This window comes from Cnephaeus nilssonii (genome assembly GCF_951640355.1).
Source record: "Cnephaeus nilssonii genome assembly, chromosome: 17".
Lineage (NCBI taxonomy): Eukaryota > Metazoa > Chordata > Mammalia > Chiroptera > Vespertilionidae > Cnephaeus > Cnephaeus nilssonii.
The window spans coordinates 24,311,488-24,336,775 of record NC_137088.1 but is presented as its reverse complement, the minus strand read 5'-3'; the positions used below and the strand labels follow the sequence as shown (position 1 = coordinate 24,336,775).

Here is a 25,288-nt window from a genome sequence, read left to right as displayed (position 1 = left end):
TATTTTAATAATTGGATATATCCATATATAACAAAGCAAACTTTAACATATGCCTTGCACCATATACAAATACTAATTCAAAAAAGATTATAGATCTAAATGTAATATTTAAAATTACAAAACTTCTAGAAGATTTAAGAAAATCTATGTGACACTAAGATTTTTTTAGGTACAATGACAAACCAAGATCCATAAAAGAATGTGATAAATTGGAATTCATCAAAATTTAAAACTTCTGCTTTTCAAAAACAACTCTTAAGAAAATGAAAATATAGCCAAAGACTGAGGACTTGCATCCAGAACATATAAAGAACTCTCAAAACTCAAGAGGAAGAAGACAATACATAAGAAAAGGAATCTAGCAAAAACACTTGAAAAGACATTTCACCAGAGAAGATATGGAGATTGCTAAGAAGTATGTGAAAGATGTTCAACATTATTAGTTATCCCAGAAATGCAAATGAAAACCATAATAAAATATACTCTTTAATAGCGTTTAAGATGAGAAAACACTGATCATACCAAATATTTGTGAGGATGTGAAAAACCTGGAATTCTTACATTCTCTTGGTGGGAATGTATAATGAATGGTACAACCAGTTTGGAAATAGTTGTAGTGTCTTAAACAGTTAAATGTACACCTACCAAATGGTCAGACCATATCACCACTAGATAATTACTCAAGAAAAAAGGAAAGCATATGTTCATACAAAGACTTGTATACAAATGCCCACAGTAGCTTTATCTGTAATAGATGAAAAGGGAAACAACTGAAATATCAATAGGTAGGCCAGGGGGAAAAACAAGTTATGTATATCGATACAATGGAATACACTGAGGTTATGGGCACTCTGTACAACAGAAAGGAATGAACTATCAATATATGCCAAAAAATGAATGAATCTCGAAATAATTATGGTGTGAAAAAAGCTAGACAGCCCGGCTGGTGTGGCTCAGTGGTTGAGCATCAATCTATAACCAGATCATGGTTCGAACCCAGTTGGGGCACATGCCTAGGTTTCAGTCTCGATCCCCAGTGCAGGAAACAGCTAAACAATCATTCTCTCTCATCACTGATGTTTCTATCTCTCTCCCTCTTCCTTCCTCTCTGAAATCAATAAAAAAAATATATTTTTTAAAAAGCTAGACAAGCCCTAACCGGTTTGGCTCAGTGGATAGAGCGTCGGCCTGCGGACTGAAAGGTCCCAGGTTCAATTCCGGTCAAGGGCATGTACCTTGGTTGCGGGCACATCCCCAGTAGGAGGTGTGCAGGAGGCAGCTGATGGATGTTTCTCTCCCATCGATGTTTCTGACTCTCTATCCCTCTCCCTTCCTCTCTATAAAAAATCAATAAAATATATGTATATTTTTTAAAAAGCTAGACAAAAAAGGGACATATTGTATAACGTCACTTTTATAAAGCTTCAGAAAATACAAATTAATTTACAGGAACACAAAGCAGATCAGAGATTAGGGACAAATGAAATTATACATTTTAAATATATGCAATTTATTATATGTCAACTATACCTCAATAAAACAAAAAAAAATTGCTAATTACTGAGACCTATCAGATTATTTAGTAACTTCAGCTCAGTCTGATATTTAGGGCATTAATTTATGACATTTTTGCTATAATATGATTATCATTTTAAACTTATATATAATTATAATAAAATCATCAGGATTATTTCTAAATATACAATAAAGATACTTTATTTCTATGGAAAATACCATTGTTTACTCAACACTAATTTTTATATACATGTCCAATAAAGTTGCTTCAAACAAAAAAATGTAGAGGACATTTAGTCTATTTGGGAAGTTAATGATATATTTAACCATAATAAATACAAACATTCTGAAATTTTTGCTTATCCACTAAAGCAGAATTTTTATTTGCTTGGTGAAAAGATCCCATTTATTATTACCAATTAGCAAAACTAGTTTATTTAACCAGATCAAAGAGTGGACTTGGTTAAATAAATTATGCTATGAACACATAATCTAAAACTATATGGCTATAAAGAAGAATGAGGAAGCTCTCTATACTAATCTGGATGGGTTCCCAAAATATATTGGGGATGAAAAAAGATGCAGAACACATATGTGCTAAATAAGAAATTATGAGTGGAATACAAAAATAAGTGACCATCAGTTTCTAGCTGCCAAAACAGCCGATTTTGCCCTAGCTGATTTGGCTTAGTGGATAGAGTATGTTGGCCTGTGGACTGAAGGGTCCTAGGTTCGATTCTGGTCAAGGGTATGTTCCTTGGTTGCAGGCTTGACCCCTGCCCCGGCCCTTGTTGGGGCACAAGCAGGATGCAACCAATTGATGTGTCTCACATCAATGTTTCTTTCTCTCTCCCTCTCTCTCTCTCTGTCTCTCTCTCTCTCTCTCTCTCTCTCTCTCTCTCTCTCTCTCTCCCTTCCTCTCTTAAATCAATAAAAATATGTATATTATAAAAAAAAAGTTTCAAATTCAGGTACAAACAGAATGGTGGTTACCACAAGGGAAAGAGGAGGTGGGGGTGGGGGGCAGGGAAGACAAGAGAAAAGTGGGTAAAATAAGAGGTGACCAAAGGAGACTAGACTTCAGGTGGGGAGCACAAAATAGACTATACAGATGGTGTATTATAAAGTTGTTCTCCTGAATTTATGTTATTAACCAATGTTGCCCCAATAAATATAATTTAAAAAAAACTAGCTGGTTTTTTAACATAACATCTTCTTTATTTCAGGACCACCACAATAGCCATTTAGTCACAATGACAGAACATATACTCATTTATGAATCGTAGGGGACACCTGAATATTGGTGAAGTAAATTTTTTAAATGTGAGGCTGGAATCTAGAAGCCCTGGCAAGAAGAGAAGAGAGGTGCTGTTTCTAGACATGGAGCAATTATAGGGAAATTCCCTCCTGGGAAGAAGCTGAGGTGGGTCTCTCTTCTTTACACAGGAGCCAGCCAAAAGCAGGGTGGGTACACTTGAGATGGGGTTGGAGGGTTGTGGCCTCCAATACCAATTTCTGTGGGTAGCTCAGAAGACTGTATCCACATACAGTTTCAGGACACAGTGCACGTAAGCTCAGGTTACTGAATGAAGAGGTTTTAAGAACTTAGGAACATTGACAGCTTGGTGTACTCATTCAGCAGAAGTGACATATGGCCACAGAAAGATTTGTTAACAATTAGAGCACTTCTTGCTAATTTCCAGAAAAGACTACAATGGGAAGGATGGAGGTGGGTGAAATTCAGGCAACCTGTGTAAACTTAGGGTTTACTACTTTTTGTTAACTGCCAACAATGTTACTACAATAAAACATAATTATCTGCTTGTGTGATGTACATATACATGTATACATGTATGTTTATATTTGCCAAGCACTTCATCTGAAAAAGTAAAATCAACACCACTTCAATAATCCCAGTAAGTTATTTTTGAAAACTTAGATGTTAATAATTTAGAAGACTACTTTGGCAAAACCAATCCCAAAATATTTTGAATGACATTGTACATTTAAAGGTAGCATTTTCAAAAATATTGTCAGATAATACAAGCAGGATCTACTGACTAGCTCTTTAATCAACTCTCTTTGAGTTTAAAAAGGATCACTCATAATCTAAGCCTTTCTCTGTTTTAAACACAAAAAAAACAGTGTGGGATGGATTATAATTAACCCCAGTTTGATACTACTTTGAATGACATTTTTATCCAGCTAAAAAATAACGCACTAAGGGAAGTCTGTGTATTCACACATTTGCAATGCTAACGCCTGGTATTATGAAAATTAGAATCACATTACAAGGTAGAAGTCCATAGAACATGAACATAACTTTTAGGAAAAAATCCATTTTTGAACCATTACTGCTTTATGACACTATCTGGCAAAAGGAAAAATATTCCTCTCTCTCCAATTTACTTTTTTATTTCCCCAGTTACTGTCAAGTCTGACATGGGTTCAAATTCCTGTTCTGCTTCCTTACTGATCCTGAAGACATTTAACTTTTCTGAGTTTCAGTTTTATCACCTATTGGTGGAATGAAAATGTTAACCTACCAACTTTACAAGATTCTTTTGTGAATTAAATCAAGTAACATAAAAAGGTATGGGCATGTAATTGTCACTGAAATAAAATTCTAAAATTAACACCAATTTATATCACTCTGGATAGAGAAAAAAATTTCTACTTGTAGAAAATAATTTTCTCATAAAGTCAGACTTTTAATCTGAAATGTGTTATTAATATCTCAGCTTGAATTATTTGGGCTCCACAACATGGCATTAAATTCTAATAGATCCTAGGGAAAGGCATTTTATTATTATTATTAACACCCTGAAGGTCATTAATGTAATCCCACACATTTTACAACAAAAGAAAAGTGAGTCTTAAAGAAGTTAAATGGATTTGCTCAAGTAGTACAGCTAATAAGACTAGGAAGATACAAGTCTTTGACGTTTTATTTCAATTGTTCTTTTCACTATATATACCATTCTGCCTTTAAATTTTTGACTGTTTCACCATTTTGGTTTACAGTGCTTCTTCCACATCCAAGTAGTTTTCCAAATTGAAAGTCATTAAAAGTCTTCTATTAGGTTCCCTATCCAAACAACTATTTCCCTTTATTCCTTCCTATGAAAGTGCTGTTTTTCTGCAGATATGGAATATAATCAGTGATGATAAGCCCCTATTCTCACCTCAGCGGATGAACCAGGCAACGAACAATGACTGATATAAGCAAAAAGCTAATCCCAGTCTACCTTTGCTGGTGGCATGGTTCAGAGTGGGCCTGTAACTAATGGAACCTCGGGGGAAGTGTTGTGGGGATTCTGAAAAAGATGTTTTGGCTTGATTAACCCTTTGCACTAGCTTGCTTTTTTCTCGATTCCTTTATCCTAATGCTAACCGTGTCAAGTCACACTTGACATCCGAGTGCAAAAGGTTAAAGAAAGAAAATGTATAGGGAGAGTCCCCTTTCCACTTTCTTTGGTCTCATTACTGTTGTCATGAGTACACGATGCAACAGTCATCTCTTTAACATGAGGAGAGAGCTGAGAGTCTCACAGACAATCTCACCCACAGCTCTGACATTACTATCTTAACCAACCCCTAAATCACCTTGCTCTGGCTCACATTATTATATGATCAAAAAACCTGTATGTAGCCAGGTAGTCAATTATTTGTGGCCTAAAACCACAAATATAAAACTCCAGTATTTCCTAGTGAAATCATTTTACCTAGCTTCTACAAAAACTTCCTTCTCAGACCAAATATTATGAAGACATAATATTTTAAATTAGACTTTTGTTAAAAATCAATTAGGTATGTTATTAAGAAAAATGGTATTTAGTGGCTCACCATACTCAATAACTTCAGGATACGATTGAAGAAACTAATCTAAAATAATATCAATGTTCATTTAATAGAATAAAAACAATCTGAAACTTTTAATCCATCCTAAAATTTTTTTGAAAAACCTAAGTTTCAAAAAGTCAGACATTATTCTCAAATACATATTTAAACTTATTTTAGAAAAACACCATTTTCACAGTGCCATAAACCTTAAAAATATTTTATTACCCATCAAGAGTCAGTGGATATTATACGACAAAACAGTGTAAGTTTTATTACACACACATCCCTTAAAACCCGATGTGATTCCTTATCACAGAGGGCAGAAAGAGAAAAAAAAAAGTATTATCTTGAATTAGAAGAATGGCCAAAGATTTAACAAATCTTACAATTATGACAATACTCTCAACTATCACAAGAGAAAAGGCCTAAAAGCAACCATAAAAAAGTTCGTCAAAATCCCATGAATCACTGAAAGCAACAGAGGGGTCATCCTCAAGAAGGGCCTACTAATTTGAAGTACAGAACTAACTTAGCTTCCAGTTCTGACCCAAGTTTCAGAGCAAGGGAACAAGCTAGATGTTAAGAAATGATGGTTAAAAGTAAGTAAAGAAAGGAATCTATAAGTACAGGCTAAAAATCATAGAAGTTAGGGGACACAGGGGTAACACACTAGCTATCTATAATTATAAAAGCGCAATATGCTAATTAGACTGGACGTCTTTCTGGATGGCCTTCATTCTGGACAAAGCCGCAGTGGGTGGGGGCCAAGGCCCTTGCACGAATTTCGTCATCAGGCTTCTAGTACATATGTAATAGCTTCCAAGGACATCACAGCAGAATAAACTGATGCTCAAAAATGATTCTGAATAAAAATTTTAAAATTTAGGGTAATTTAATTAATATAGTAGAAAAGCAGTTTTAATGAGACTTGTAATGATTGACAAATTAACCATCATGGTAAGTAGAATTATAGTCCAAATTTTCTCACCAAGATATGATTTGCTAGTACTAAAAAACAACAACAAACCACCACAAAAAAACAAAAACCTAGAGTTAAACAGAACAGAAAGCTGTTTTCCTCCTTTTCATAAGTCATTATTTTCTATCTTACGAAAAGTAGACTCTCCAGGATATCTCAATTAGTTAAAGTGACCAGGCACTTCATTTAAACTAAAAATAAAAATTAAGAAAATCTTGAATTAGGTGCATGTTTCCAATTAATATAAACTTAAAAAGCTTCACTTAAGAAGGTTTAAGGGGAAAATGTTGGATGAAAGAAGGTGAAAGTATTCGCGCAAAAAAAAACGCATAACCCATAGACACAGACAACAGTGTAGTGATGGCCAGAGAGAAGGGGGGATGGGGGCTGGATGGAGGTGGGCAAAGGGTGGAAAATGGGGGATAGCTGTAATACAGTCAACAATTTTTCAAAAAAGTAAAAAATTAAAAAAAATTTTAAGTAAAAAACTAAAAACTTTGGGAGAAAAAGAAAACGTAATTTTCTTTTATGGATTAGGAATAATCTTTTAGGAAATATAATAATAGCATTTTGATCAATACCCTATGCTAGATGAATTTTAGCTAAAGATTCAAATCTATTCAAATAATCCACCTTTAAAATATCAAATAAATACTTTTTACATCTACTTAACATTAAGTGATCACAGTAATGTTGCATGAAAGAATGGAAGATGAGAGTTCAAGATGAGCTTTCAGGGTTTTCTTAGAATTACCAATCCTTTCCAGGTCATCTATTTTAGTGTTGCTATAGTGACTCTATGAATCATGATCTTCCTCCCACACTCTGTAATTCAGAGGACTAATGAATTTGACATTATAGTAAACTAGAGGCCTGGTGCACAAATTCGTGCACGGGTGGGATCCCTCGGCCTAGCCAGCAATCAGGGCTGATCAGGGCCGTCTTGCCCCAGTCCCAAATGGGGCCCATTGGGACCAGCCAGCCTGGGGTGGGGGTGGGGGGGGGGAAGACTGCGGGAGGTTGACCAGCAGCGGGAGGTTGGCTGTAGGAGCGCACTGACCACCAGGGGGCAGCTCCTGCATTGAGTGTCTGCCCCCTGGTGGTCAGTGCACATCATAACTACTGGCCAGTCATCCAGTCGTAGCAGTCGCTTAGGCTTTTATATGTATATATAGATTATCTATTTTCAGCCTCAGTTCAGTAAATTAAAGAAATTACTGGCCACTGGAAAACACACAGAGAGGAAATTTATCCATATACTTGTTTTTTCCTAAAACTCTCCTTTATGCCAGTTCTGAATTTAAAATCCACTATTTTTTTAAATTTAGAGACTTTTCAAACAATGTGTCATTCTTTATTTTACTAAGAGACTAACAGATGAGTGTTTGTGTATGTTTACCAGAATTATTTACAGAAAAATCTCATCTTATAATCTAGTTAGATATAATACAAACTTAATAAAAATGTCTTTATTTTGAGTTCACAAAAAAGAACCCTCATTTGAAATACATATAAGAAATGAACAGTGAAGTGTCAAGATGTCTACAACTTACTTTCAAATGGGATTCAGTAGAAGAAAAAATATATGTATGTACATGTAAAAAAATATATATATAATCTGTGTAAATTGGATAAAGCAAATGTGGCAAAATATATTCAGAGTATTTTTTCAACTTTTCTGTGAAAAATTTCAAAGTAAAAAGCCAGGGGAACAAAGGCCCTTCACAGGCTCCTAATTCTCTTGTATTTTAGTCATTACTCTGAATATATGCCCAGTCCCTTCCTTTTTTGCCCCAAGATGCTTCTTAACCTCATTTAAAACAACTGTTACAGAATTGTTATGTCTTTTTAACAAAAATCATAACTCTAGGAAAAAGGTTTTAAAAGTAGGCTTAAAGGCATGTATCAGTGAATTAATTGTTTTACCTGAAAGTTAACATCTTCTTTCTTAAATATTAGTGCTCGAACTTCATCAGGATCTCCATTAAATATAGCTTGCACCAGTGATGGCTAAAATATAAGAGAGTAATAAAAACATTAATCACAGCACATGGATGATTCTAAAGATATTTCCACATAACTTTTAAAATTATTTTTTAATACTCACCCGAGGATATGTTTTTATTGATTTATTTAGAGAGAGAGGAAGCGGGGAGAGGGAGAGAAGTAAAGGAAGAGGGAGGGAGGGAGAAAGAGAGAGAGAGACAGAGACAGACAGACAGGGAGAAACATCAACGTGAAAGAGAAACAGATTGGTTGCTTCCCATATGAGCCCCGACTGGGGATCGAACCCAAAACCTTTTGGTGTATGGGATAATGCTCCCATCAACTGAGATACCTGGCCAGGGCTCCACATAACTTTTCAATCTAAAAATTTTTTTCCCTATAGCAACAATAATCATTTGGTTTTTGATATTAACCAAAAGTTTCATGAAGTCAAATCACATGAAAATACATGATTCCTCCTTGTGGGGGTGGGGGGGAGGCCTAATTTTAAAAAATCAATTCAAAATTACCAAAACTAGGTGATATAACAAGTGCAAGCCTTTTGTTTATATATATGGTAAAAAGAAAGTTACTGCCAAATACAAGGGTGAAATCTCAACTTCTACTTTTTGGACACAACTTATCAAACAAGAAGTTTGACAAGTTTGAGGCTCAGCAAAGAAGGCCTCTTTGAAAAGTTCTGTTTGTGGCATCAAAGTATTTGCATGGGTCAGCATTGCATGTATAAAGATATAAATCTAAAGAAAAGCTGGCAATTGGTGAAAATCACTACTATTCGGAGACCAAAAATAATTGTATACCTGATCAAGAGGCAAACACGTGCATGTCTAAATATAACAATTTCTCAATCAACGACATGGCCTCTCTGATAAGATATCATATTATACCAGTCAAATAAAGAAGCCAATTGACAACAACATTAAAAATAAGGTTAAGAATAAAGTCTGAGTCTTTTCCTATAAAAAGTTTTGCATGTAGATACATAAAATTCATTATAGAAAAGACCATGCCTCGGTGTTGCTGGCAGTAGTCAACCTTTCCTAAAATATAGAGCTCTTCATTCTTATTACATCAGTTTTAAAACCACAAAATGAAAACAGAAACATGGTTGCCACAACTACTATTCTCAATTATTTTTTTAAGTCTTTTAAAGAGATTAAAAGATAGCAAATAAAATCTAAAATGTTATCTAAACATCTGAAAAAGTAAAACTCAGAGATGTGTGCATTTTATATACAATATTGCATACTTATATATCTACATTGCTTTTATTTGGGTTTTTAATGAAACTAGTGGAAACTAACTTTATTCTTAAAAAATAAAATTTATTCTACTAGTTCAGTAGAATACAGTAAACATATAAACTCTCATATCTTACCAATACATTCCCAGAAGGTGGAGCATGTAGGGATTTATTTTCCTGTGGCAATTTAGAAATGAATGGCAGGAGATTCATCTTCTACCTCCTCCAAAACAACAATACACACTCGACTCATTCGCTCTTTTCAAACACTAGATTCCCAGCTATGTAATAAAAGTCACAGATGGAAGAGCACAAGTAGTTTTTCCTCCTCTTCTGTATGACACTTAGAATCATTCTCTGAACAGCACAGCTGTGTGTTTTTTTTTAAGTTAATAAGTACTACCGGAAAAACTGAAGTTTAAAATTATGACTACATAACTTATAACTTCCTAAAACCAACAAAATTCAGTTATTTTCTGTTGGGTGATTGCAATACTTAAAGAAATTTCACATCAACATGTCAATTAACTAAAAAGGAGTACAAGCTCATTTAAAAATATTTTTCCTCTACCAAAATATTCATATTGCTCTGTCTCATAGAAATTTACTTGCATAAAAGATCATTGTTTTGGGTGACACCACCACGCAATGCAGAATGAAATGAGAAACAACTGCTGTGACAGAGATAATTACAGCTATACCCACTCTTGCTTGCAAGGTCATATAGTTACCAGTAGCTGGCTTGCTTATAATTGAAAATTAAAATTAAACTCTCATTATTCTGTTTCCACTTCTAATTTGTCTTCATTTCTTCAGCTTCACTGGCTTAATAGCGACACTATCCAGAAAAAGAAAAGAAAAAACATCTAGAGCTCAGCACAAATTTTTTAAATGCAGCTCAGAGGTTGACAATTCTTTCTGTGTTTGGGAAAGAAAAAAAACACAACACTCTGCATTAATAGCAAAGCTGCAGTACATTTACATGCGATGAGTCAGATCACGAGACAATAGGACTCTTGGTACTAGAATACAGCTTGATTAATCCAGATATTCCATATAATAGAGGAAACACAGATAGCTTTATTCCCATCGATAGCATAAGCAAGGCAGAGCGTTCATTCTTTCTTCATCAGGCAGTTGTCTGTGGCTGCTCCAGCAAAAGGGCACCGACACCAGGCAGAAATGGTGCTAGCGGGAATCCTAATAGAACAGGCAGGCCGAGAAGGAATCAGAAGACATTTGAGCTCAAATTACCGCTTCAGGCTTTTCATTTAAAAAAGAGAGAGAGAGAAAACCCCAGTAGTTTATCATTCCAGTGTTTCCTTTGATCTCCACATGAATACAGCTTCCACTAAATAGTCTTCATTCAGAGGAAAAAACAGCAGACTGTGCATCTTCTTCGAGCCAACTACTTTATTCAATCATCTGCCTCGGTGCCAATACAGTTTCCTTCCACTGTGAAAACCGCTACAGTTATCCTTTTCAGTAGATTTCAGATGCTTCCCTGGTACTCAGATGATCTTGCAAAACGCCACCGACACCTCTAAACGAGTAGGTCCTTAAACAATATCTATAGAACTTCAGGACTGGCCCCACAGTCGCATTCCAACTGAGTAACAGTCTGAACAGCAAAGACTGCAGCACCGCAGAATGAAATGCCTAGTAATGCTCACATGTTACACTTACCAGAGATCTGAGCTACTGCTCGAGATGTAACTTCCTCTAGCAGTAGAAAAAACAGTGCACTTGGACTGCCTTCACAATTAGAAGGTTCATGCCAGTTCTCTGACTAATCCAGACCAAACTGAAAAATTCTATAACTGAAAAATGAGTGCGCTTTTAACATTTTCCACTAAAAGCCACAAGGAAATCTGGTGTACTGCCTCTGCTGACTAACACTGGTTTTAGCAAGTAAACAATTTCAAACAGCTTAACTGTTTTTGTGTGTTACAATAAAGCAAATGTTTAACCCTGTAATGACAGCTGCATTAAGAATGTCTTCAGTGAACCTAAATAAGAGAATTAGAAATGAAGGAGAAATATTTTATGAACATATAAAAACCATGAACCTAAGGTTTTATTCTTATTTTTTACCAAGACCATTTAAAATCTAGCAGATGTATGTTATTTCCAAGGATGCAAAGAAGTTGAAACAAAATAAATTTAAGATTTACTAACCATTTTTATATTATGGAATTTAATCAAGTCATATTTTTAAAGAAAAAAAATAAAATTTCATAAGTTAGAAACCTTAATTCTAAAATTCTATGGATCATAAGAATTTTCACCTAAGAAATGGAATAATTCTACCTTCCCTTCTGAAAATGGAATAAAGTCTTAAAATCTGTTAAAAACATAAAACTATTGTTTAAAGTCCCTGGTACAGAATTATCTATGTTAAAGGCAAAGGGTAACACAAAGAAAGCAAAAAATCTCCCACCCCTATAAAATTAATATTCCCAAAGGTACAAATAAGTCTCAAAAACTATCAATTTATAGTTGGCTTTCTCCCCTCCATTTCTGTTTACTCAACCAATGGGGTTATTTCCCAACAGAAAAATTACAAACGCAATACCATAGTTCCCCTTCAATCTTTCTTTTTTCTTCTATCAACTAGCATTTTTATTAATAAACATAACAGTTATTCTGAACATTTATGATGTGCTAGGGTGCTGTACTTTGTCAGCACATTAACCTTGCTACATTCTCATATTATACAGGAAAAAACAGACTCAGAAATTAAATGTTTTATCCAAAGTCATACAAATTAGTAAAGTTGTGCCTAACTTCAAACACATGCTCTTTCCAATCTAGACTGCTTCCACTGAGTGTATGTACACACACACACTCTCTCAAGATCTTTGCAACCTATAGTGGTTGTGAAAGGTTTGGGTAACAAAGGAATATACTATTTGTTGCGATAATATTCCCAAACAAGTTATTTTTAAATGGGTACTTCAGGGCTAGTCTTACCACATTAATTTAAGCCAGTTTATTTACCAAAACATGGAGAAAACAAACAAACAAAAAAACACCCAGCATGCTACATATTAAGTATGCAAGAATTTAAGAACAAAAACCACTAAATATCAATTTATGAAAAAAACCTATAACCCAGATATAGCTGTATCAAGATACTAAAATATGCTAACAATTTACCTAATTGTATTTTAAGATATATAAAATGATAAGATCAAATTAAAGACATGCAAATATTTTGACATACAAATATGTTAACTACCTCCATATAACCAAATAAAAAATATCATTTTGATATTTGAAATATCTGAAAATGAAACCACTATAGTAACAATACCCTAATATTCTATCTTCTCTTTTTTTCTTTCCCACCCCCGCCCCCCCCAAAAAAATATTTTTATGGGAAATTTTAACTTGTTCCAAAGTATCCAATGTATAAATAAATTCATGAGACTTAAGCAGGTATATCTTGTTTCTTGTTCTAAGTTAATTTCCATACTTAGGTCTTTCCTAAGCAGAAAACAAGGTACTTGAAGGCAGGGACTGTGTTATATACATACTGTTTCCTTCCACTTTCTTTCGACTGTCAATAATTTCACTGAAATAAATTATATTATATCACAAGACTAAGAATGGCAAAATTATAAAACACAATAGGGGGGATTCACACACACACACACACACACACACACACACACACACACACTTTAATCAGAAAACACAGGAGGCAGTAAGGTACAAAATGAGTTTTGAAAGCTTAGTAGGCAAACTAATTTAAATGTAGAAGTTGACAGGATATAAAACAACTAGAGGCCTGGTGCACGGGATTTGGGCACTGGTGCGGGGCTCATCCTGGTTAGCCGAGCAGCTGTGGGACTGCCCTCTGAGCGGCTGTTCCACTGCAGGAGTGCTGTTCATCCCACTGTGGGAGCTCCTGCATTGAGCATCTGCCCCCTGGTGGTCAGTGCGCATCATAACAACTAGTCAACCGGTTGTTCCACCATTCGGTCACTGGGCTTTTATTATATAGGATAGAATGATATAGGATGACATAGGATGCCAGCTAAAACTAAGGGCTCAGGAGTCAGCCTACCTTGAGTTCAAATTCTGATTCCATTATTTATGTGTCTTTGGGCAAACTACCTAAATTTCCAGAGCCTATATTTTCCAGAGCTTTTTATCTAGAAGAAATACTGTAGCCCTAGCTGGTTTGGCTCAGTGGATGGAGCATCAGCCAGGGACTGAAGGGTCTGAAAAGGAGACAGGTAATAAATAAGTATTTAAGAAATTACAGATGGAGAACGTACTTATAACATATGGACAAAGTCTGTGCAAACTTAAGTTCAACATTGTGTTGTTGTTTGTGTGTTTTGTTTTTGTTGTAGTTGAACAATGGTAAGGGACTGTGGTTTATTTCTTGAGGCACTTACTTTTTAGGTCAAATTATATATACTGTGTTTAGTAAACCAACAATTTGTGCATGAAAAGGTACTCAACATCATTAAGCATTGGGGAAATGCAAAGCCAAATAATCCTTCCAATCATTAACCTCCTGTGCTTTATGCTAAAATGTATCCTATCAAAAGCTTACTCCTACTCTTTACCAAATCAAGGAATGGTAAAATGCATTTAACCTTCATTTTACTGATAAAATTTAACATCCTGAAAGATAATTTTAGATTCCTAATTTTTTTGACACACATGATTTTTTCCTTTTTGCATAGAGAGTCCATCCAAAGCTCAATTTATCTCTTACAAATCTGCAAACCCATGTTGATTATCACAGAATAAAATACTTCACTTTAGGATTAAGTAACTACTCTGGGCCAAGCTAGTTTACATGTATTATGGTGAAGGATAGTAAGGAAGTGAGTTCAAACCATGTTTCAGAAACATTTCTCATAATTCATGAATCCTAAGCAATCATCTTTAAAAAAAAAAGTTTTTATTGGTTTTTTTAGAGAAAGAGGAAGGAAGAGGGAGAAAGAGAAACATCAATCGATTTCCTCCTGTCCGCCCCCTACTGTGGATGGAGCCCACAACCTGGGTATGAACCCTGATCGGGAATCAAACAAGCAACCTCTCAGAGCATGGGAAGAGGCTCAATCAATTGAGCCACATTGGCCAGGACCTAAACTATCATCTTGAACTATACTTCATCTGTGTACTTTAGAAAAAGACTTATGAACAGATTTAAAAGAAAATGGGGTAGAAGGAGGGGGAAAATTAAGAAATTGTTGCTTTCTATGATGCTGGTCAGATTTCCATGTGATTAGTACAGCCACTGCAAAAATGTCACACAGTTGACCCTTGAACAACATAGGTTTGAATTGCACAGGTCCATTTACATGTGGGTTCGCGCCCCCCCCCAATAAATACTGTAAATGTATTATCTCTGCCTTGTGCTTTTCTTAATCTTCTCTCTAGCTTATTGTAAGAATACAGTATATAAACCATAAAAACATGTGTTAATTGACTGTTTATATTATCAGTAAGGCCTCTGGTCAACAGTAGTCTATTAGTAGTTAAGCTACTAATAAGAGTCAAAAATTATATGTAGATTTTCAACTATTCAGGAGAGAGGGAAGGTCAGCATCCCAACCCCACATCGTTCAAGGGTCAGCTGTGTATTTAAAAAATGATGAATTCAAAATCCTTTTAAAAGGTCCAATTTAATTTTCTGCATGTAATGAATTTATAACCTAGGTCATTTAAAAACATTTACCCAGTCATATTTCCAAAATGGCTGACAACCAACATTACCTGAAGATCAAGTGGTTTGACTCAACTGTTATGTTACAACTAGAGGCCCGGTGCACAAAATTTGTGCACTGGGTGGGAGGGGAGGGTGTCCCTCAGCCCAGCCTGCACTCTCTCCAATCTGGGGCCCCTCGGGGGATGTCCAACTGGGATCCCACAGGGATCGGGCCTAAACCGGCAATCAGACATCCCTCTGACAATCCAGGACTGCTGGCTCCCAACTGTTCGCCTGCATGATTGCCCACAACTGCCCTCCCCTGCAGGCCTTGTCCCCTCCAACTGCCCGCCCCTGCTGGCCTGGTCACCCCCAACTGTCCTCCCCTGCAGGCCTGGTCCCCCCCAAATGCCCTCCCCTGATGGCCTGATTGCCCACAACTACCCTCCCCTGCCAGCCATCTTGTGGTGGCCATCTTTGACCACATGGGGGCTGCCATCTTGTGTGACAGCATGAGAATCAATTTGCATATTACTTCTTTATTATATAGGATGATTAAGTAGTAAATGGTTAATCCTTCCATCATTAATATTATATATTACATATCGTTAACACATTATTAGTATTACATATTATTAATCTGATGTGTTCTTTGCAAATACCTATATTCAGCATTCATTCTTCTCATCTTCCACTCTACTAAAACATCCAGTTTTTATGCCGAAACCGGTTTGGCTCAGTGGATAGAGCTTCGGCCTGCGGACTGAAAGGTCCCAGGTTCAATTCAGGTCAAGGGCATGTACCTTGGTTGCGGGCACATCCCCAGTGGGGGGTGTGCAGGAGGCAGCTGATCGATGTTTCTAACTCTCTTCTCTCCCTCTCCCTTCCTCTCTGTAAAAAATCAATAAAATATATTTTTAAAAAAATAAAAAAATCCAGTTTTTAAGTAAGTACAGAGCCTCACAAAGAACACTACACTTCTCAGTTTCCCTTGCAGCTGAGAGCCACATGACAAAATCCTGACCAGTATTTTAAGCAGAGGTGTTGTGTAGCTTCCAGAAAACGTAAAAGGACAAATGGCATATCCACCCTACTTCCTCAAACAGTAGGCTAGAGAGGATCTACGTCCCTGAGGACTGTGAGATAGAACTGCCATGAAGCCCTGGACAGCATACGTCCCAACTTTTAGAGAGAAATAGTTCTGCCTTGTTTAATCATTGTAATTTTCTGTCTCTTTTACTTGGAGCTGAACCTAACTCTAAGCGGTAGTCCTTACTCTTCCTTTAGTTATTAATCAGGGGGTATGTATCTTTCCAGTCCTGTTCTTCCACCCTCCACACTCTAGTACAGAATAACTGCTTAAGTTTTCAACAAATAAAGTGAATTACAAACACTAGCTGCAACAAATTGTAACAGAAACAATAACTGGTCAGAAAACAGCTCAAAGAACAATTCACTACATTATCCTGAGTAAGCAAAGAAAAACCAGCAGAGGGAAAAGAAAATAAACATTTATCACAAATATTCTCACTAAATTCTCTATCAACTCTGGTAGGTACTATTATCCAATTTGTATCCGGGAAATAGAAACTTGGTAACATCTTGTCAGTCAATGACTCATCCATTTATCTATATTTATTCATCATCTACTATGTGCCAGGATTTCTGCTAGGCTGAGGAAATTAAAATGTCAATCCTTGTTCTAATGGAGCTTACACAAAAATAAATATTATATAACTGCAAACTGTGATAAACTGTAGAAGAAAAAAGAATTAGAAGGGAAGGAACTAGAGGAAGGCCCACATGGCTAGAGCAAACAATCATGAGGGACAATGGCAAATGTAGCTGGAGAAATAGGTAAACTCAGATTACACCAGGCCTTGTAAGCCAAGTTATAAAATTTATATTTTTAATTGATCAATAAGTTATTAACAATTTTTAAGTAAGAATGTCATCATGCTTTGCTTTGAACTGGATGTAGGAATGAGGGAGAAGGAGTGTTCACAAACAACTCCCAGGTTTTGACTTAAGCAATTAGTGCCTACTAGAGTTTAGGCAATTTGGGCCTTCTTCAGTTTCCAAATTATAAACTGAAGAATATGACTTATTATATTAGGTCAAAGGTCTCTTCAAGCTCTAAATCGGTTTCAAATCTTAATCCAAAGTCTGTATCTTAGCATCTACCCTCATGATGTGAAAACAGTGTTAACAATCTTAAAGTTGCCTAATTCCAGGAGGGTGTAAAAAGTTCCCAAAGGATAGTGATTTATGGTTCAATCCTCCTCAAACTCCAGTACATTGAAATAACATAAAAACCTTTGGTAAGAATACCTTATTTTAAAAATGTTCACCAAAATTACAATAGCAACTGACTAAACATATATTTAATATTAATATTTCCACTCTAGTATAACTACCATGCCAAGAGATTACAAAATGTCACATATGACCTTCACCTTCAAAGGCGTTACACAACCCAGTGATTTTTTCAGTGAAATCAAAAGCACAGGCAACAAAAGCAAATATAAACAAGCAGTACTACATCAAACTAAAAAGTCTGCACAGCAAAGAAAACCATCAGAAAAATAAAAAGACAACCATGAAAAGGAATATTTACAGACCGTAAAACTGATCATGGGTTAATATCTAAAATATATAAGGAACTCATACAATTCAATAGCAAAACAAAAGTAACAACAAAAAAAAACCACCAAAAAAATACAAAATAAAACACAGTTGACCCTTGAACATGGGCTTGAACTGCACGGGGCCACGTATATGCAGAGTTTTTTGAGTAAGTATACACTTGGCCTTCCATATCCTAGCAAGCATGACATGCTTGTAGAGGTTCACATTCAGATTCAATCAACCAGAGATCTTAAACAGGCCCCTCCCCCCCCCACAAATATATTTTTACTAGAGGCCCGGTGCACAAAATTCGTGCACGGAGGGGGGTTGTCCCTCAGCCCAGCCTGTACCCTATCCAATCTGGGACCCCTCTCACAATCCAGGACTGCTGGCTCCCAACTGCTTGCCTGCCTGCCTTCCTGATTGCCCCTAACCGCTTCTGCCTGCCAGCCTGATCACCCCCTAACCACTCCGCTGCCAGCCTGTTTGCCCCCAACTTCCCTCCTCTGCCGGCCTGGTCACCCCTAACTGCCCTCTCCTGCAGGGTTGATCACCTCCAACTGCCCTCCCTTGCAGGCCTGGTCCCTCTCAACTGCCCTCCCTTGCAGGCCTGGTCCTTCTCAACTGCCTCCCTTGCAGACCGGGTGCCTCCCAACTGCCCTCTCCTGCTGGCCATCTTGTGGTGGCCATCTTGTGTCCATATGGGGACAGGATCTTTGACCACATGGGGGCAGCTATATTGTGTGTTGCAATGATGATCAATCTGCATATTACTCTTTTATTAGATAGGATAGAGGCCTGGTACAGGGGTGGGGGCCAGCTGGTTTGCCCTGAAGGGTGTCCCAGATCAGGGTGGGGCTCCCTTGGGGCGTGGGGCGGCCTGAGCGAGGGGCCTGTGGTGGTTTTCAGGCCGGCTATGCCCCCTGGCAACCCAAGCGGAGGCCCTGGTATCTGGAATTTATTTTCCTTCTACAATTGAAACTTTGTAGCCTGGAGCGGAGCCAAGCCTGGGGCTCTCTCTGCGGCCGGCAGCCATTTCTGTTGGGGTTATAATTGAAACTTTGTAGCCTTAAGCGGAGGCCTAGGCCCGGCCAGGGTGTGCGGAAAGCTTTGCTTCCCCTGTTGCCGGGGACAACCCTGGCCTGCTCTCTCAAGCTCCATTCTGCCGCCATTTCTGTTTGAATTTGTTTACCTTCTATAATTGAAACTTTGTAGCTTGAGTGGAGGCTTAGGCCTGGCAAGGGCAGGCGGAAAGCTTGGCTTCTTCTGTTACCTAGGAAACCTTGCTCTCTGTGGCTGCAGCCATCTTGGTTGGGTTAATTTGCATACTCGTTCTGATTGGATGGTGGGCGTGGCTTGTGGGTGTGTTGGAGGTATGGTCAATTTGAATATTTGTCTATTATTAGGTAGGATTGATTTTCAGAGAGGAAGGGAGGGAGGGAGGGAGGGAGGGAGGGAGGGAGGGAGGGAGGGAGGGAGAGAGAGAGAGAGAGAGAGAGAGAGAGAGAGAGAGAAACATCAATAATGAGAGAGAATCATTGATAGGCTGCCTCCTGCACGCCCCACACGATCGAGCCCACATACCAGGCATGTGCCCTTGACCGGAATGGAATCTAGGACCCTTCAGTCCACAGGCCAATGCTCTATTCACTGAGCCAAACTGGCTAGGGCTTAAACAGGCCTTTTGATCTGAGAATGGAAATCCACAGATGCAAAGGGCTAACCATATACATTGTACTATGCCATCTTACCTTATAATAGAGAAACATGCAAATTGACCGCACCTCCGCTATGCCCATGATTGGGCCGGCAGGAGGCTGGGGGCGGGACTCCGGGTGGCATATCCGCCGTTGAGAAGTTCAAGATGGTGGTGCCAAGTGGCCGGGCCCATGCTGCCGCTCCCGGGGGTGCCTGGGGCGATCGGCACCCCGGGGGGGCGTGGCCGGACCCATGCCGCTGCTCGCGGGGGTGCCTGGGGCCATCGGCACCCCAGGGGACGTGGCCGGGCGCATGCCGCCGCTCCCGGGGGTGCCTGGGGCCATCGGCACCCCGGGGGGGCGTAGCCGGGCCCATGCCGCCGCTCCCGGGGGGTGCCTGGGGCGATCGGCCACCTAGGGGGGCGTGTCCGGGCCCCTCCCGCCCCTCCCAGGGGTCCCGGGGTTGATCGTCCACCTGGGAGGGCGTGGTCCTGCCCCTCCCGCCCCTCCCGGGGGTCCGGGGGTCAATCGGCCACCTGGGGGGGCGTGGCCCGGCCCCTCCTGCCCCTCCCGGGGGTCCCAGGGGCCGAGGCTTTCCGGGCCTTGGGCACCAGCGGAGAGCCTGCACCGATCGCAGGAAACCACTGGGGGTCGGCTCCTGTGATCGGTAGCAGGGACGCTGGGTGCGGCGAGCCCAAGGCCGGGAAAGCCTGGGGCGGAGGCTTTCCCGGCCTTGGGCACCAGTGGGCAGCCTGCACGGATCGCAGGAAACCACTGGGGGTCGGCTCCTGCGATCCTTAGCAAGGATGTTGGGTGCCGCGGAGCCCAAGGCCACCGACCCTGAAAAAGGCAGAAGGCGGTGGCCACAGCCAAGGCCTGGGTCCCTGGTGCCGGCAGAAAACTGGTGCAGGCAGCCAGGTGAATGAAGGTCTATTGCACGAATCTTCGTGCAAACGGGCTACTAGTTTTATATAAGAGACTGGAACATCTGAGGATTTTGGTAACTGGGGGAGAGGGGGTGCCCTGGATCCAATCCACCACGGAAAACTGAGGGAGGACTACAATCAAATCTTGGTAAAGTCAAAAGTTATCTATGTAATTCAGACTGCTGGGGCTAACCCCCACATTGTTCAAGGGTCAATTATAACCTGATTTCAAAAATGGACAAGGACCCACACAGTTCAAACCCGTGTTGTTCAAGGATCAATTGGACTATACCTGTTACTAATTCAGTCATTGATAAGAGTGCACCATGAGTTTATTAATTGTTATCCTATATAATAAAAGCCTAATATTCTAAGTGTCCGACTGACCAGTTGCTGTTTTATGTAAGCCCTTTAAAGAAGACATACAAATGGCTAATGTGTCCATGAAAAGGTACTCAACATCATTAAGCATTAGGGAAATGCAAAGCCAAACCACAATGAGATTTTACCTACCTGTCAGGATGGCTAGTGTAAAAAAGATGAGATAAGTGTTGGCAAGAATATGAAGAAAAGGGAACCTTTGCAAGCAGTATTTTCACTACGCGGCTGGGAATGCAAAATTACTGTTTTTCAAACTGCAGTTGGATGAATCCATGAATGTAAAACCCATAGATACTAAAGGCACACAGTATTTATTGGAGGAGAAAAAACAACCCACATAGAAGTTGTCCCACACAGTTCAAACCTGTGTTGTTCAAGGATCAATTGGACTATACCTGTTACTAATTCAGTCTTTGATAAGAGTGCACCATGAGTTTATTAATTGTTATCCTATATAATAAAAGCCTAATATGCTAAGTGTCCGACTGTTTGACCAGTTGCTGTGATGCGCACTGACCACCAGAGGGCAGATGCACCAACTGGTAGGTTAGCTTGCTGCTGGGGTCCGGCCAATCGGAACTGGGAGAGATGGGCTGGACATGCCCTGGAACCCTCCTGCGGCCTGCTTGGCCCTATCGTGCACCGGTGGGGTCCCTCGGCTTGGCCTGTGCCCTCTTGCAATCCGGGACCCCTTGGGGGATGTTGGAGAGCCAGTTTTGGCCCGATCCCCACAGGCCAGGCTGAGGGACCCCACTGGTGCACAAATCTGTGCACCAGGACTCTAGTTGGTATATAAAGATACCTTCTAATCGTCCATCCTCTAAAAAAACCCTGTGGCTTATATCAAGTTATCCATAAACTTCACTGTTGTTATATTTTCCTCCTCCAACTTATTAGAAGGGTGCTTTCTCAAAAAAACTGAAGGTCTACTAGCTAGAAAATAACAAAATTTACCCTGATTATATTTCAGAGGAAAATGAAACACTAAACGTATTTATAATACAAGAATAATAGTTTAGCTACCCAAGGTGTAGGCAAGTGCCATCTAATCTACAATAATAAGAGCATAATATGCTAATTAGACCAGACGTCCTTCTTTCTGGACAAAGCCACAGCGGGCAGGGGCCGAGGCAGAGGCGGCAGAGGCCCCTGGCCATGGCAGGCGGGGAGCCGGGGCCAAGGCCCTTGCATGAATTTCGTGCATTGGGCCTACAGTAGAATAAGTGAGCCACATATGTAATTTAAAATTTTCTAGCAAATACGTTTTAAAATGGTAAAACACATTTTTAAAATGTAAAAATTAATTTTAACAATATTTTATGTAATCAAATACAAATGAACAACATGATGTTAGGGGTGCTGAGACCCCACACAGTCAAAAATCTGAGTATAATATAACTCTGACTCCTCAAAACCTTCAGTCCTTTCTCATTATCTGCTGGGGATTGGTTCCAGGACCCCATGTGGAGTTGCAGTATATGATATAGAGAAGGTCCAGAAAGCTTATTCAAAGAAATAATGGCCCAAAACTTCCCAAATTTAGGGAATGAAATGGACATTCAGATCCATGAAGCCCAACAGACACCTAAAAACATAAACTCAAAGAAATCCACACCAAGACACATTAAAATCAAATTGTCAAAAGTCAAAAAGACATGGAGAGATTTTTGAAGCACCAAGAGAAAAGAGACTTGTCATGTGAAAGGAACCCCCATAAAACTGCTGGAGATAGCTCAGCAGAAAATTTGCAGGTCAGAAGCCAGTGGGATGATATATTCAAAGTGCTGAAAGACAAAAGCTGTCAACCAAGAGTAATATATATAGGTTGCAAAACTATCCTTCAAAAATGAAGGAAGGATAGTAACTTGCCCAGACAACCAGAGCTGAGTTCATCACTAGACCTACTTAACAAGAATGCCAAAGTCATTTCATCAAGTTGGAATGAAAGGATGCTAAATATCAACATAAAAACATATGAAAGTATAAAACTTGCTGTTAAAGATAAAAATACAGACAAATAAAAAATATTGTCATACTGTAACGGTGGTATATAAATAATTTCTTTTTATCCTCAATGAGGACATGTTCATTGATTTTTGAGTGAGAGAAAGACACACACACACACACACACACACACACACACCTGGCTGCCTCCTGTACACACCCAGACTGGGGTTGAACCTGCAACCTTTTGGTGTATAGGATTACTTTCCAACTATATAAGCTACCCAATTAGGGCTAAGTAACTCTATAAAAATACTAGAGGCCCGGTGCACTAAATTCGTGCACTTGGGGGGGGGGGTCCCTCAGCCCGGCCTGCACCCTCTCACAGTCCGGGAGCCCTCAGGGGATGTCCAACTGCCATGGAGGCGGGAGGCTCCCACCACTGCAGCTGCACTTGTCAGCCGTGAGCCCAGCTCAGAGCTTCTGGCTGAGGGGCGCACCCCATGTGGGAGCACACTGACCACCAGGGGGTAGCTCCTACGTTGAACGTTTGCCCCCTGGTGGTCAGTGCGTGTCATAGCAACCGGTCGTTCCACCATTCAGTCGATTTGCATATTAGCCTTTTATTATATAGGATGTTCAAGGATATACAATACTAGAGGCCCGGTGCACGAAATTTGTGCACGGGGGGGGGGGGTCCCTCAGCCCAGCCTGCACCCTCTCCAATCTGGGACCCCTCAAGGGATGTCCAACTGCCCATTTAGGCCTGATCCTGATTGCCCCTAACCGCTTCTGCCTACTGGGATCTGGCCTAAACGGGCAGTTGGACATCCCTCTCACAATTCAGGACTGCTGGCTCCCAACTGCTCGCCGGCCTGCCTTCCTGATTGCCCCTAACTGCTTCTGCCTGCCAGCCTGATCACCCCCTAACCACTCCCATGCCAGCCTGATTGATGTCTAACTGCTCCCCTGCCAGCCTGTTTGCCCCCAACTTCCCTCCTCTGCCGGCCTGGTCACCCCTAACTGCCCTCTCCTGCAGGGTTGACCGCCCCCAACTGCCCTCCCTTGCAGGCCTGGTCTCTCTCAACTGCCCTCCCCTGCTTGCCTGATCGCCCACAACTGCCCTCCCTTGCAGGACTGGTCCCTCCCAACTGCCCTACCCTGCTGGCCATCTTGTGGTGGCCATCTTGTGTCCAAATGGGGGCAGGATATTTGACCACATGGGGCAGCCATCTTGTTTGTTGGAGTGATGGTCAATCTGCATATTACTCTTTTATTAGATAGGATAGAGGCCTGGTGCATGGGTGGGGGCCAGCTGGTTTGCCCTGAAGGGTGACCCGGATCAGCGTGGGGGTGCCCTTGGGGCGTGGGGCGGCCTGGCCGAGGGGCCTGTGGTGGTTTGCAGGCCAGCCACGCGCGCCGGTGACCCAAGCGGTGGCCCTGGTATCTGGAATTTATTTATCTTCTACAATTGAAACTTTGTAGCCTGGAGCGGAGCCAAGCCTCCTGCTTGCTCTGTGGCGGCAGCCATTTCTGTTGGAATTTATGTATCGTCTATAATTGAAACTTTGTAGCCTGGAGTGAAGGCCTGAGCTGGCCAGGGCTGCAGAAGCTTGGCTTCCTCATCGCCCGGGGCAACCCTAGCCTCCTGCTCTTCCAGCTCCGTGGCTGCTGCCATTTCTGTTGGAATTTATTTACCTTATATAATTGAAACTTTGTACCCTTGAGTGGAGGCCTAGGCCCACCAGGGTGTGTGGAAAGCTTGGCTTCCTCCATTGCCAGGGAAACCCAAGTCTCTCTCCTACTCCCTGTGGCCGCAGCCATCTTGGCTGGGGTTAATTTGCATACTCGCTCTGATTGGCTGGTGGGTGTAGTGGAGTGATGGTTAATTTGCATATCACTCTTTTATTAGATAGGATAAGAAAATGTAAATTGTGACATCAATAACAAAGTGTGTAGGGGGTTAGAAGTGAAAGTGTGCAATTTTTGTATGAGATCGAATTTATCAGCTTAAAATAGAATATTTATAATAAGATGTTTTATGTAAGCCCTGTGATTACCATAAACAAAATGCTAATAGCACAAAAGAAAAGGAATAAAAGCTTACCAATACAAGAAAGTCAATGAAAGAGAAAGAAAAGACAGGAAAAAAGGAGCACACACACACTACAATACAGGAGCAAAACCAATGAACAAAATGATAATAGTAATTTCTTCCCTATCAACAATTACTTGAAATATAAATGAATTAAACTAAGCAGTCAAAAGTCAGAGTGGCTGAATGGGTTAAAAGACGCAAGATCCAACATATGCTGTCTATAAGAAAGTCTTTTTTTAAAATTTAATAAATCTTTATTGTTCAGATTATTACAATTGTTTCTCCTTTTTTTCCCCTCATATCTCCCCTCCACCCGGTTCCCTCCCCCCCTTTGCCCTTACCTGCCCCCCGCT

General features: G+C 39.9%; 1 protein-coding gene across 7 annotated transcripts in view; it reads right to left on the bottom strand.

Annotated features, from left to right (window-relative positions):
* The window catches only part of ANKRD28 (ankyrin repeat domain 28), a 142,503-nt gene that overhangs the window by 68,600 nt on the left and 48,615 nt on the right, over positions 1-25,288 (bottom strand). For 5 of the 7 annotated variants that reach the window (XM_079794448.1, XM_079794447.1, XM_079794449.1 and 2 more), the window contains one exon: positions 8,264-8,347. In XM_079794448.1, the coding sequence (XP_079650574.1) occupies positions 8,264-8,347 (84 nt within the window). Of the gene's footprint in view, positions 1-8,263; positions 8,348-9,722; positions 9,862-11,273; positions 11,295-25,288 lie in introns of those variants that run through there. The other 2 variants (XM_079794452.1, XM_079794450.1) reach the window with 2 other exon arrangements.